This window comes from Oncorhynchus tshawytscha, linkage group LG25 (genome assembly GCF_018296145.1).
Source record: "Oncorhynchus tshawytscha isolate Ot180627B linkage group LG25, Otsh_v2.0, whole genome shotgun sequence".
Classification (NCBI taxonomy): Eukaryota; Metazoa; Chordata; class Actinopteri; order Salmoniformes; family Salmonidae; genus Oncorhynchus; species Oncorhynchus tshawytscha.
The window spans coordinates 4,687,176-4,701,424 of NC_056453.1; the positions used below are offsets into that span (position 1 = coordinate 4,687,176).

The 14,249-nt window shown below is 42.0% G+C and overlaps 1 protein-coding gene across 2 annotated transcripts in view; it reads left to right on the forward strand.

The window, feature by feature from the left end:
- LOC112224084 (PTPRF interacting protein alpha 3) overlaps positions 1–14,249 on the forward strand; it is a 65,358-nt gene that overhangs the window by 27,650 nt on the left and 23,459 nt on the right. For both annotated transcript variants that reach the window (XM_024387381.2, XM_024387382.2), the window contains 6 exons: positions 3,476–3,620; positions 6,432–6,625; positions 7,088–7,334; positions 7,849–7,985; positions 8,194–8,315; positions 8,947–9,125. In XM_024387381.2, the coding sequence (XP_024243149.1) occupies positions 3,476–3,620; positions 6,432–6,625; positions 7,088–7,334; positions 7,849–7,985; positions 8,194–8,315; positions 8,947–9,125 (1,024 nt within the window). The remainder of the gene's footprint in view (positions 1–3,475; positions 3,621–6,431; positions 6,626–7,087; positions 7,335–7,848; positions 7,986–8,193; positions 8,316–8,946; positions 9,126–14,249) is intronic.

Sequence of the window (14,249 nt, forward strand, 5' to 3'; positions counted from 1 at the left end):
TAGCCCCACCCATCTCCTTTCGCTCTCGGAGCGCACACTTGACGTTCTGGCCGATGATTTGTTTGCCTATGGATAACATGAAAACAGCCTAAGCAGCTCTGCTGGCAACATTTTCATTACTCTTTTTTGCAGACGTTTACTGACACCCGCGATATTCAACGGGTGTAGTACACACGTCACGTATCGTTAGGTAATGAGCCAGCCAGCTAACGTTAGCTAGTTTAACGACAATGAACAAAGTCCCAACAATGTCTAACGTTAGGCTCTAACTAGAAAAGCAAACAGCTCTGAGAAACGAATTATAACCTCCACTAAGGAGCCAGCCAGCTAATGGTAGCTAGGTAGCTAACAGTACACTTCAGTTTAAGACATATAGCTAGCAATGTAAACATCATTTAAGATCACACATGTCACGTAATGTTAGCTAACGAGCCAGCTAGCTAGCATTAGCTAGTTAAACAACAATAAACAAAGTTACAACGATGCCACAGTGCCGGGAGCTAACCAACCAGGTTCAATGTTAGGTAGCTAACTCTAGGCTCTAACTAGAAAAGCAAACGGCTCTGGGAAACAAATAATAATATCAGCATATAATAATCTCAGTTAGGGAGCCAGCCAGCTAACATTAGCTAGCTAGTTAACAGTACACTTTAGCTTGAAATAAAACCACTTTCTGTCAAAATTAGAAACGTATAATATGTGAAAATGGAGCTAGCTAACGCTAGACTATCTTACACAGCGTGGTAAGTGTCCATGGTTGTTTATTTAAAAAACATAAACTGAACACTAGGAATACAAAAACAATAAACGTGAAACGAACGAAAACCTAAACAGTACCATGTGGTAAAAAACACAGACACGGAAACAAACACCCACAAACAAACAGTGAAATCCAGGCTACCTAAGTATGATTCTCAATCAGACACAACTAACGACACCTGCCTCTGATTGAGAACCATACTAGGCCGAAACATAGAAATCCCAAAATCATAAAAAACAAACAGACTGCCCAACCCAACTCACACCCTGACCATACTAAATAACGACAAAACAAAGGAAATAAAGGTCAGAATGTGACAGTTATTTCATAGTTTTGATGTCTTCACTATTATTCTACAGTGTAAAAAATAAGAAAAATAAGAAAAACCCTTGAATGAGTGGGTGTGTCCCAAACTTTTGACTGGTACTGTGCTGTAGGTGTTTTCAAAGAATCGCCAGTCAAGGTGAGCTCCCCCCCACCCTAACATCCTACTAGCTCCCGCCCACTCAATCTGTCTTTTCAGACTTCCTGGTAGTTTGACATGAGAGAAAAAAAACATTTTTAGCATTTGTATCCATAAAACATATTGCTTTAGTCACTCAAAAGGCTATTTTACATGGGAATCAGAATGACTGTTCCGGACCATTAAGTTTACATTGTTCTTCTCACTTTTTGTTAGTTGAGGTAGCATTAGATTTCTTTCTAATGTAGTGTGAAAAAATAAAGAATATATTGTGATTGAGAATAAAATGTCACAATTTCACTCAATTTACAAATCTAAAAAAAAAAATCATTAAAACCTCTTAAGGATCCGCCCCTTTTTAAAAATGTTCACCTAAAATAACATACCCAAAACTAACTGCCTGTAGCTCAGGCATTGAAGAAAGGATATGCATATTCGTGATATCATTTGAAAGGAAACACTGAAGTTTGTGGAAATGTGAAATGAATGTAGGAGAATATAACACATTAGATCAGGTAAAAGAAGATACAAAGAAAAAAACAAAAACATTTTTAATGATTTTTTTGTACCATCATCTTTGAAATGCAAGAGAAAGGGCCATAATGTATTATTCCAGCCCAGGCACAATTTAGATTTTGGCTACTAGATGGCAGCAGTGTATATGCAAAGTTTAAGACTGATCCAATGAACCATTGCATTTCTGTTCAAAATGTTGTATCAAGTCTGCCTAAATGTGCCTAATTTGTTTATTCATAACTTTTCAAGTTCAGAACTGTGCACTCTCCTCAAACATTAGCATGGTATTATTTCACTGTAATAGCTACTGTAAATTGTACATTGCAGTTAGATTAACAATAATTTAAGCTTTCTGCCAATATCAAATGTGTCTATGTCCTGGGAAATGTTATGGTTACTTACAACCTCATGCTAATCGCATTAGCCTTTGTTAGCCTATGTAACCGTCACGTGGGGGACCCACCGATGCTGAAGAAATGCAAAACTTTATTTTTCAGGAAATGAGGGAAATACATTCTGAAAGATGTGCTGTAACGAATAAAGTATTTTTATTTTCTCATCTCACAAAATATGACAAACTCTTTTGGGCACTGGTCAACTAACTTTTTTGGTGACCACTGCCCTATGCAGGCTGAGATCTACAACACAGAAGTTTTTTAGAAGTTTTTACATGACTTAAAAAACGTAAGCCTATGCAACACTAATCTATTAAAAACAGTTTTGTATCAATGAGTTTTGTGCAGTATAATATACACCCACTATATTATCACTGCATATTGGCTATGATTGAATTTCCCTGCCAATGTTGTTCCTCTCAAACCATTATCAAATTGTATTTAAAAACTTGATGAATATGATCACACTGGTAATACATCCTTTGTTGTATTACTTGTGAGACACAGCTAAGTGAGCATAAATTTAATCTACATTTTACTGGACTGATGGTGCCTGCATCTGATGGTCAGTCTCAGCGGAGGGATAACATCAGAGGTTCTGCCTCTCATCGTTGGACCGTCCCTCAGCTCTCCCCCCTCCGCTAAGACTGACCAAAAAGGGGAAACCGTCTTCGAGCTGATGGTAAAACTCCAGTCACACCGCATCATTTCTGCCTCATACACAAATTCATGTTGTTACTCCTATGACTAGAGAAAGGGAGATATTCCACGATATTAAAAAACACAGCCGCTAATAATAACTAAGCAAGCCTATCGATACACTTTGCTACTCATTAATTGAAGCTGCAGTACTGTTTGCAGCGCAAGTGGAGCAGCGCCTTTCATGGCTTATAAAGTGTTGAATAAAAAGTATTGACTGTGCTGAATGAAACTTAAACATGAACTCACTCATAAAAAACAGCACTGCTGTATTTGTTGGCAGTCTCTTTCTAGTCATGGTTTTAGATGTTTTGGAATCACAGTATCAACAAGAAAGTCTATAGGTGCACTTGATTTGCTCTCCGAGCATGCCGAGTAGGCAGAGTTTGTACCTTCAGACACATGAAATGGTTCAAAATGGGAATACTTCACCTAACCGGTGTTCAGGGCAGCTGAAACAAATGCACCTACTGCCAACAATGCAATACAGAAAAAAGTAGGAATGCAAGGCTTTATTATAGAAATGTTTCTCCATTAACTAGGAATGTCTTGGAGATCGACCATTCTATTGCGATTGACTGTTTGTGACCAATGCTGTAGGGCGAGCAATGTGAGCTCACTTCCTTCCAATCTATTTTGAAGATCTCTTTCAGGGAGTGCCTCAGAGCTCCGGTACCCCCAGGGTGGTGGCTCCCTCCCAGCCGGCTATGGCAGCTCCTCCTGTGGTGTGGTGGTCCGGAGGGCACACCGTGGCCGATGGGCTTCCCCTAGGGATGAAAGCAACAAGGTGAGGATCTCATAGACTATCTACAGTACTGTAGCTCCCTAGTAGCCTGGTCCCATAACGTATTGGCTATAGCCAACTCCTAGAAAAGAAAGGCTGCGCATTTACAGTGCCTTCGTAAAGTATTCAGACCTTGACTTTTTCCACATTTTGTTACGTTACAGCCTTATTCTAAAATTGATAAAATAAATAACAATTCTCAGCAATCTACACACTATACCCCATAATAACAATTTTTGCTAAATAAAAAAACTGAAACACCTTATTTACATTAGTATTCAGACCCTTTGCTATGAGACTCGAAATTGAGCTCCGGTGCCTCCTGTTTCTGTTGATCATCCTTGAGATGTTTTTACAACTTAATTGGAGTCCATCTGTGGTAAACTCAATTGATTTGACATGATTAGGAAAGGCACACATCTGTCTATATAAGGTCCCACAGTTGACAGTGCATGTCAGAGCAAAAACCAAGCCATAAGGTCGAAGGAACAGTCCGTAGAGCTCCGAGACTAGATTGTGTTGAGGCACAGATCTGGGGAGGGGTACCAAAACATTTCTGCAGCATTGAAGGTACACAAGAACACAGTGTGGCCTCCATCATTCTTGAATGGAAGACATTTGGAACCACCAAGAGTCTTTCTGGAGCTGGCCGCCCTCTGTGGAGATGGGAGAACCTTCCAGAAGGACAACCATCTCTGCAGCACTCCACCAATCAGGCCTTTATGGTAGAGTGGCCAGACAGAAGCCACTTTTCAGTAATAGGCACATGACAGCCCACTTGGAGTTTGCCAACAGGCACCTAAAGGACTCTCAGCCCATGAGAAACAAGATTCTCTGGTCTGATGAAACCAAGATTGAACTCTTTGGCCTGAATGCCAAGTGTCACGTCTGGAAGAGACCTGCCACCATCCCTACAGTGAAGCATGGTAGTGACAGCAACATGCTGTGGGGATGTTTTTCAGGGACTGGGAGACTAGTAAGCATTGAGGAAAAGATGAACGGAGCCAAGTACAGAGAGATCATTCATGAAAACCTGCTCTAAAGTGCTCAGGGCCCCAGTCTGGGTGACGGTTCACCTTCCAACAGGACAACGACCCTAAACACACAGCCAAGACAATGCAGGAGTGGCTTTGGGACAAGACTCTGAATGCCTTGTGTGGCCCAAGCCAGAGCCTGCACTTGAACCTGATCGAACATCTCTGGAGAGAGCGGAAAATAGCTGTGCAGCAGCTGTGATAAAGCTTTAGAGGATTCGCAGAGAAGAATGGAAGAAACTCCCCAAATACAGGTGTACCAAGCTTGTAGCGTCATACCCAAGAAGACTCAATGCTATAATCGCTGCCAAAGGTGATTCAACAAAGTACTGAATAAAGGGTCTGAATACTTGTGTAAAATATATATATATATTTTTTTTAATTATTCATTAGCAACATTTTTTTTAAATATTGGTTTTTGCTTCATCACTATAGGCTATTGTGTGTAGATTGATGAGGGAAAAAAACTATTTAATACATTTCAGAATAAGGTTTTAACTTAAAAAAATTATGGAAAAAGCAAAGGGGTCTGAATACTTTCCGAAGGCACTGTATGTGGTCCAATGCAATTGAATAAATACCAACATTTCAACAGCTTTGCTGCCTTTGTAAGGGTTTCAACTCCTGTCCCACAATGTACAGTCTTAGACCAGTCTAGCTCTCTGGGTGGCGCCCAATTTAGTGTTTTAATGATTGACTGAGTGACCTGTCACTCCTACACATTGGGGCCATTTCGCTTGAGTCTTGATTTGACATGCAGGGATAAAAGTACTCTGTAAGACTTTTCTCTAATTTCAACAGTAAAACACTGTTGAATGCACAGTAAAATACCATAAATGTGTTTTACAGAATTAATTATGGGAACGCTGTACCCCCACAGAATACAGTAATAGACTGTATAAGAAGAATTTCTACAATTATTTTCAGTAACTTACTATTTTCTGCCAGTAATTTACAATAGTTCAGAATACAGTACCATAATGTATTTTTGGAGCTCCAAAAACCTTTTGTACACTAGTGGGTGCATAGTATTGTTGTTTCTGACTCATTAACATATTTTTAGGGGTGTCTTGTAAGAGGCTATATTTGTTGTACCTGTTAGTGAGAATGTTTTTTGAATTTAGCTGATATGTGGAAGTGGGTCCCTAATAATTTAAGTAATATAGGGGACAGATCAGTGTGGCATCTAGTCTCAAACCGTTAATGGTTGATTGGCTAGCCATGTCCTTTTGATCTGTTTTGCCCTGTAGTCACCTGTCAGTTTAGAAGCCTTTGTTGAGGCCTAAAGTGCAAGCGATATGAAACACCAAATATCAGTTATATATAATTACATATTCACTATCAGCAATTTATGAATAGTTTTTCAATACAATTCAACAATAAAGTACTGTTTTGCTGTATATTTGATGTAGCGTAATGTAAATTATGGTGCATTGTGGAAGGGAAATAATCGCTGGCTCATTAACATATTTTAAGGTATGCCTTGAAGTGGCTATATTTGTTGCACCCGTTAGTGAGAGTCCTGTGCCAATTTAAGTGAAACGTTTCACAGCGGTTTTCAAATAACCAACTCATCATCAAGCTTTGTTTGGGAAACCCTGTCTTACTGTACATTTTACAATAAATGTTTTACAGTGTAGCTAACAGCATTCCAAGTCCTCTTCTTTTCTCTTTCTTTCTTTCTTTCTTTCTTTCTTTCTTTCTTTCTTTCTTTCTTTCTTTCTTTCTTTCTTTCTTTCTTTCTTTCTTTCTTTTTCTCTCCTCCTCGGTCTCTCTGCAGTATGGAGAGAGGGACAGTGGCACCATGCTGGGTCCCAGGTTTGAGGGGGGAACTGAGGGGGGCTGCTCAGACGACGAGGAGGACAGGGAGACCCTGTTTGGCTCGGAGCTGCTCTCGCCCAGTGGACAGACGGACGTGCAGACCCTCGCCATCATGCTGCAGGAGCAACTGGAGGCCATCAACAAGGAGATCAAGTAAGTCTTCTGGTACAACGCAAACAGGATTGCTGGGTTTGACTGAATTCCTAACGGACCTAAAATTGCCTCAGAAATACGTCAATAAACTACACTCTTACTATATCCTCTGTCCCATTCAATGGGTGATCCAGAGGTCAAAACAATTTCTAAAAATCGACCTCTCTTTGCTTTTCCACTCTGCTTTGTCTAAACCAGGAGTGAATAACAACACCGCTACCGATGGAAAAACTCACACTCCCTTGCTTTACTCAAGCCAGAGGTTTATTGCACATGCATATTATAAAATAGTGATACCGCAAACATCTCTTTGAGCTATCCTCAGAAGTAATTTTCCTATTTTTCTCCCTTCTCTTTCTTCTCCTCTTTTCTCATTTCCTCACTTCTCCAATGCCCTCCACTTGCCCCTTTCTGTCTCATCACTCTTCCTTTCCTCCCCTTTCTCCTCCACTCTCCTCTCAGGCTGATCCAGGAGGAGAAGGAGAGCACTGAGCTGAGGACGGAGGAGATCGAGAGCCGGGTGAGCAGTGTGGCCATGGACTCCAACCCTCTCCCCCCCTCCTCACTGGGCGGGGGCAGAGAGAGTGTGGGGAGGGGCTACATGACCCCCTCCCTCACTTCCTCCACCTTGGCCTCCCCGTCTCCCCCTAGCTCTGGACATTCCACCCCCCGACTGTCACATTCCCCTGCTCGAGAGTCAGACAGACAGGTACAGTACCGTACTGCTGGTGGCTGTCTGTGTTTGGACACATCTAGCATTTCAATGTGCGCTTCTTGGTTGTTGCTCCCCAACGGGTAAGGCTAGTTGAAATGACATATGTCAGTTTACAATCAGAACTGGTTATAGCCTAGTTGTAACATAATTTCAATAGTTTTACCCGCTGGGTAAAGGAGCCTCTTCTTTATTTCTACACTGTGTTTGTTTGTGTGTTAGGTCTTCTAAATATATTCTCATGTGGCTGCACGAGAAAAACAATTATGCCAATCTGGTATTATTGTTGCTGCAAGTCTCAAGTGTGCTGTGACTTAAATGAGCTGAATTGTTCACAGTACAACAACTAAAAATAGTTTTCTAATGTGATTTAAATGGGTTGAACTGTCTATAGGGTTCCAAATGAATTAAACTAGCACAGTTACTTGAATGAACACATATTCCTACAGCAATTATAATGTATTAGAGTTGTCTACAGTGACTCAATTGAACTGATTCTCTGTCAATACAGAACAGCAAAGAGAGCGACGACTGCCGGGCGCTAGCCCTGATTGACTCTACCCCTCCAGTTCCTCGCGCTCTGCGATTAGACAGAATGACCCACACACACCCAGGTGCGGGGCTGGATGATCACCGTGAATTCTGCAGGTACAGAAATTACTTTAGTGTGGTGTTTGTTAGGAGGCTAGGTAATATAATTCACTTCCCGTTGAAATAAATAAGAAAAAAATATATATATAAAATAGCTAGCCAATAGAATACATATAGAATAGATTATCAACTAGATCAGTGATGTGTCACCAGTGATGTTCTGAGATTAATTTGTCCGTCTGTCTGTTGATGGTGCAACCACCAGTAGTCAGGACTCTCTCCACAAAGCCAGCAAGAAGAAGAGCATCAAGTCCTCCATTGGACGCCTGTTTGGAAAGAAGGAGAAAGGGAGGATTGGAGGACCTGGGAGTCAGTCTGCCTCTCTGGGTAAGTCAATATAGAGTGTTAACCATGTGTGTTATGAGGGTTAGAAACAATGTAAGGTTGCCTGCACACTTATACAGTATACACTATTATTCACAATATAACAGTAATATAATTTACCCTAAAGACATATACAACAAGGTCGGCTACTTTCAGTTTTGAGAAGAAAAACCGATGGCAAAACCGATTTTCCAGTAATCATGCGGAGTATTCCTAGACATGGTCTCCAACCCTGTTCCTGGAGAGCTACAGTCCTGTAGGTTTTCACTCCACCCTAATATAGCACACCTGATTCTAATAATTAGCTGGTTGATAAGCTGAATCAGGTGAGTTACAACTGGGGTTGGAGCGAAAAACCTACAGGAGGGTAGCTCTCCCGGAACAGGGATGGTGAACCCTGTCCTAGACAGAGTTGGTTTAAGCCAGTGTCAAACTCATTCATTCAATTGAGGGCCTAGTGTCTGTAGGTTTTTTCCTTTCAACTAAGCCCTAGACAACCAGGTGTGGGGAGTTCCTTACTAATTAGTGACCTTAATTCATCAATCAAGTACAAGGGAGGAGTGAAAACCCAGACACTCTGCCCTCCGTGGAATGAGTTGACACCTGTGGTTTAAGCAGTGACCTTTGACCTCAGCCTCCACGCCCTCTGATGACCTGGGATCAGCCGACCCCCTGGGCCTTGCCAAGATGGGAACTGGCACCGTGGAGAAAGATCGCCGCAGCAGGAAGAAACAAGACCTGCTAGAACAAGCCTGTCGTCAGGGTCTGCCTTTTGCCTCATGGGATGGCCCCACCGTGGTCACATGGCTTGAGGTACGTTGTCTCATTGGTTAACTATCTGGGAGGAAATCATTAATGATGTGCAGTGTTTTACCTGAAGGTGCTCCATTTAATTATGAGTACAGTACCAGTCAAAAGTTTGGACACACCTTTTCAGTCAAGGGTTCTTCTTTTTTTTTTTACTATTTTCTACATTGTAGATTAATAGTAAAGACATCAAAACTATGAAATAACACATATGGGATCATGTGGTAACCAAAACAGTTAAACAAATCAAAATATATTTTATACTTGAGATTCTTCAAAGTAGCCACCCTTTGCCTTGATGACAGCTTTGAACACTTGGCATTCTCTCAACCAGCTTCATGAGGAATGCGGAACAGTCTTGAAGCAGTTCCCACATATGCTGAGCACTTGTTGGCTGCTTTTCCTTCACTCTGAGGTCCAACACATCCCAAACCATCTCAATTGGGTTGAAGTCAGGTGATTTTGAAGGCAAAGTCATCTGATGCAGCACTCCATCACTCTCCTTCTTGGTCAAATAGCCCTTACACAGCCTGGAGGTGAATTAGGTCATTGTCCTGTTGAAAAACAAATGATAGTCCTACTTAACGCAAACCAGGTGGGATGGCGTATCGCTGCAGAATGCTGTGGTAGCCATGCTGGTTAAGTGTGCCATGAATTCTAAATAAATCACAGACAGTGTCACCCGCAAAGCACACCCACACCATCACACCACCTCCTCCATGCTTCACGGTGGGAACCACACATTCAGAGATCATCCGTTCACCTACTCTGCATCTCACTAAGACATGGCGGTTGGAACCAACAATCTCAAATTTGGACTCATCAGACCAAAGACAGATTAAGAAGTAATCTTCTTATTATTGGTGTCCTTTAGTAGTTTTTTTGTTGTTGCAGCAATTTGACCATTATGGCCTGATTTAAGTCTCCTCTGAACAGTTAATGCCAAATAAAAATAAAATTATATTGGTCACATACACATCGTTAGCAGATGTTAAAAAAAATTTGGGATCAGTGCACCACTGGCTCAAATAAATTCTAATAGTTATTATAGCGGTTAAACATTTAGGTACATAAGTGTCTTATATAGGCTGAAAGCTTAAATTCTTGTTAATCTAACTGCACTGTTCAATATACAGTAGCTATTACAGTGCAAACATGCCATGCGATTGTTTGAGGATGGCACCCCACATTAAAAAAAATCCAGAGATAACATGTAGTGTTGTTTTGTTAGATAAAATAATTTTTTATATCCCAAAAAGTCTGTATAGTTGGCGCCATCAATTTGACTAATCCACTTGTTCAACTTGCAGAGAAAGAAATCCAAAAATCTACCCCTGAACTTAGTTTCAACAAGTCAAAAGACATTTGTATTTACTCCTCATAAACCCTAAAATGAAATCAAACTATAATAAATCTTTCGGAAAGAAGTATGTTCAATAGGAAACCAATTTTAGCAGGTGTGCAATTTCATCATGACACGCAATGACACCGATTTTCAAGACTGTGTCTTCATGGGACTTCCGACGAAATGGCGAAGCTCTAACACGTGTCTGCGTAGCGTCCTTGAACTTTCAAAAAATGAAGGCATTTTGACACGGTTTACCTGTTCGTTAATAGTGAGTTGGAAGTTAAAACATCTACTGTATCGCCAAAGCAAAAGATGCCCAATATGTCAAAGTCTCAGATGAAGCATGGAAAAATGCCTCTCTCTGACAGCCCTTCTTTGGCCTCGGAGGATGCTAGCTTGGAAGAAGCACCAGGTTCAGAATGGAGATGGACAAAGGTAAAACAAAAATCCAAGAGACACTTTCTGAACGCCTCAGCAAAATTGATGTACTGGTCGATAAACTCCACGAAGACCAGAAAGTCACAAAGGGACGAGTGACAAAGTTAGAAAAAGACCATGGAGACCACTAGGCTGCCATCCTGGACGTCCGTTACCAGGTGCTACCAGGAGACAGGCCAGTACATCAGGAGACGTGGAGGAGGCCGTAGGAGGGCAACAACCCAGCAGCAGGACCGCTACCTCCGCCTTTGTGCAAGGAGGAGCAGGAGGAGCACTGCCAGAGCCCTGCAAAATGACCTCCAGCAGGCCACAAATGTGCATGTGTCTGCTCAAACGGTCAGAAACAGACTCCATGAGGGTGGTATGAGGGCCCGACATCCACAGGTGGGGGTTGTGCTTACAGCCCAACACCGTGCAGGACGTTTGGCATTTGCCAGAGAACACCAAGATTGGCAAATTCGCCACTGGCGCCCTGTGCTCTTCACAGATGAAAGCAGGTTCACACTGAGCACATGTGACAGACGTGAGACGCCGCGGAGAATGCCGTGGAGAACGTTCTGCTGCCTGCAACATCCTTCAGCATGACCGGTTTGGCGGTGGGTCAGTCATGGTGTGGGGTGGCATTTCTTTGGGGGGCCGCACAGCCCTCCATGTGCTCGCCAGAGGTAGCCTGACTGCCATTAGGTACCGAGATGAGATCCTCAGACCCCTTGTGAGACCATATGCTGGTGCGGTTGGCCCTGGGTTCCTCCTAATGCAAGACAATGCTAGAACTCATGTAGCTGGAGTGTGTCAGCAGTTCCTGCAAGAGGAAGGCATTGATGCTATGGACTGGTCCGCCCGTTCCCCAAACCTGAATCCAATTGAGCACATCTGGGACATCATGTCTCGCTCCAGTTGCACCACAGACTGTCCAGGAGTTGGCGGATGCTTTAGTCCAGGTCTGGGAGGAGATCCCTCAGGAGACCATCCGCCACCTCATCAGGAGCATGCCTAGGCGTTGTAGGGAGGTCATACAGGCACGTGGAGGCCACACACACTACTGAGTCTCATTTTGACTTGTTTTAAGGACATTACATCAAAGTTGGATCAGCCTGAAGTGTGGTTTTTCACTTGAGTGTGACTCCAAATCCAGACCTCCATGGGTTTATAAATTTGATTTTAAATTTGATATCAATTTCCATTGAAAATGTTTGTGTGATTTTGTTGTCAGCACATTCAACTATGTAAAGAAAAAAGTATTTCATAAGAATATTTCCCTCATTCAGATCTAGCATGTGTTAATTTAGTGTTCCCTTTATTTTTTGAGCAGTGTACTTCTAATTCCATATTCATATAATTTAGAATTAACCTAATTTGAGCGATGCTATACATAGCAGGTACATCTAGCTTAAAGACTAGTGTCTAAGGATATGGGTTCTTTAACTCCCTCAGTTGGGGAGGGGGTTGGGTGGGTTTGTGGTAGGGTCAGGCTATTAGTTCATGAGATGTTTACTACTTTATACTTTCATCATTTCATTTTGTACAAGTTGTATACACTCAATGCAATTGTGTTTCTTTCCTTTTCCCTATTTCTTATTTTCTTTAAAGATGTCGGCACCTAATATCTATACATTTATGCCACTTAACATTATGGGTACTAAATGCCCAGTCAAGCACAAACACATTCTGAATGATTTAAAGCAGCGTAAGGTTGATATAGATCTTCTTCAGGAGACACACCTGACTGACTCTGAGCATGATAAACTGAAGAGAATGGGTGGGTCAAGTGTACTATTCATCTTTCACCTCTCGGGAGGAGGGGTGGTCATAAGCATTGCCCCTTTCAGATACAATCTCAGATTAAAGACCAAGGGGGTAGGTTTGTGACCATTTCAAGGTTTCAGTAACACTGAGCCCATTACCATTCTGAATGTGTATGGGCCTAAATTTTACCAAGACATCTTTTTGAAGTTAACATGCCCATCATCAGAGCATGTTAACCTGGACCCTTCCAGTGATAGATCTTCCTCTAATAATATCAACCTCACACAGGCAGCTAAAATGTTAAAGGCAGAAATGAAACATTTTGGACTTGTAGACATGGTGATTTCACAACTGAAAGGTTCAAGAATACTCATTTTACTCCCCTGTCCATAACATTTACTATAGAATTTACTTATTTATTTTTCCTGCAGCCAAGGGAAGTTTAACTACTGGCTGTAAGTACTTACCAAGATGTATATCAGATCATTCTGCCCTGCTGGCTTCAGTACCAGTCAGTAGAGCACAGCCACCCTCAAGAAGATGGAGTTTTGGCACATACTTACTAAATAATCTCACGTGTAACATTTCTGAACACTCATGTAGACATATTTGTTTTGCACCAATTATACGGGAAGCTCTCCTTGCATATCTGAGGGACAAATCAAATCAAATTTGTCACATACACATGGTTAGCAGATAAAGGAATGAATAAGAATATGTACATAGATATATGAATGAGTGATGACCAAATGGCATAGGCAAGAGTATAGTATATAACAGTATATACATATGAGATGAGTAATGTAGGGTATGTAAACATTATATAAAGTGGCATTGTTTAAAGTGGCTAGTGATACATTTATTACATCCATTTTTAATTATTAAAGTGGCTAGAGATGAGTCAGTATGTTGGCAGCAGCCACTCAAAGTTAGTGATGGCTGTTAAACAGTCTGATGGCCTTTAGATAGAAGCTGTTCTGTCTCTCGGTCCCCGCTTTGATGCACCTGTACTGACCTCGCCTTCTGGATGATAGCGGGATGAACAGGCAGTGGCTCGGGTGGTTGTTGTACTTTATGATCTTTTTGGCCTTCCTGTGACATCGGGTGATGTAGGTGTCCTGGAGGGCAGGTAGTTTGCCCCCAATGATGCGTTGTGCAGACCTCACTACCCTCTGGAGAGCCTTACGGTTGTGGGCGGAGCAGTTGCCGTAACAGGCGGTGATACAGCCCGACAGGATGCTCTTGATTGTGCATCTGTAAAAGTTTGAATGTTTTTGGTGACAAGCCAAATTTCTTCGGCCTGCTGAGGTTGAAGAGGCGCTGCTGCACCTTCTTCATCCCGCTGTCTGTGTGGGTGGACCATTTCAGTTTGTCCGTAATGTGTACGCCTAGGAACTTAAAACTTTCCACCTTCTCCACTACTGTCCCATCGATGTGGATAGGGGGCTGTTCCCTTTGCTGTTTCCTGAAATCCACGATCGTCTTCTTTGTTTTGTTGACATTGAGTGTGAGGTTATTTTCCTGACACTACACTCCGAGGGCCCTCACTTCCTCCCTGTAGGCCGTCTCGTCGTTGTTGGTAATCAAACCTACCACTG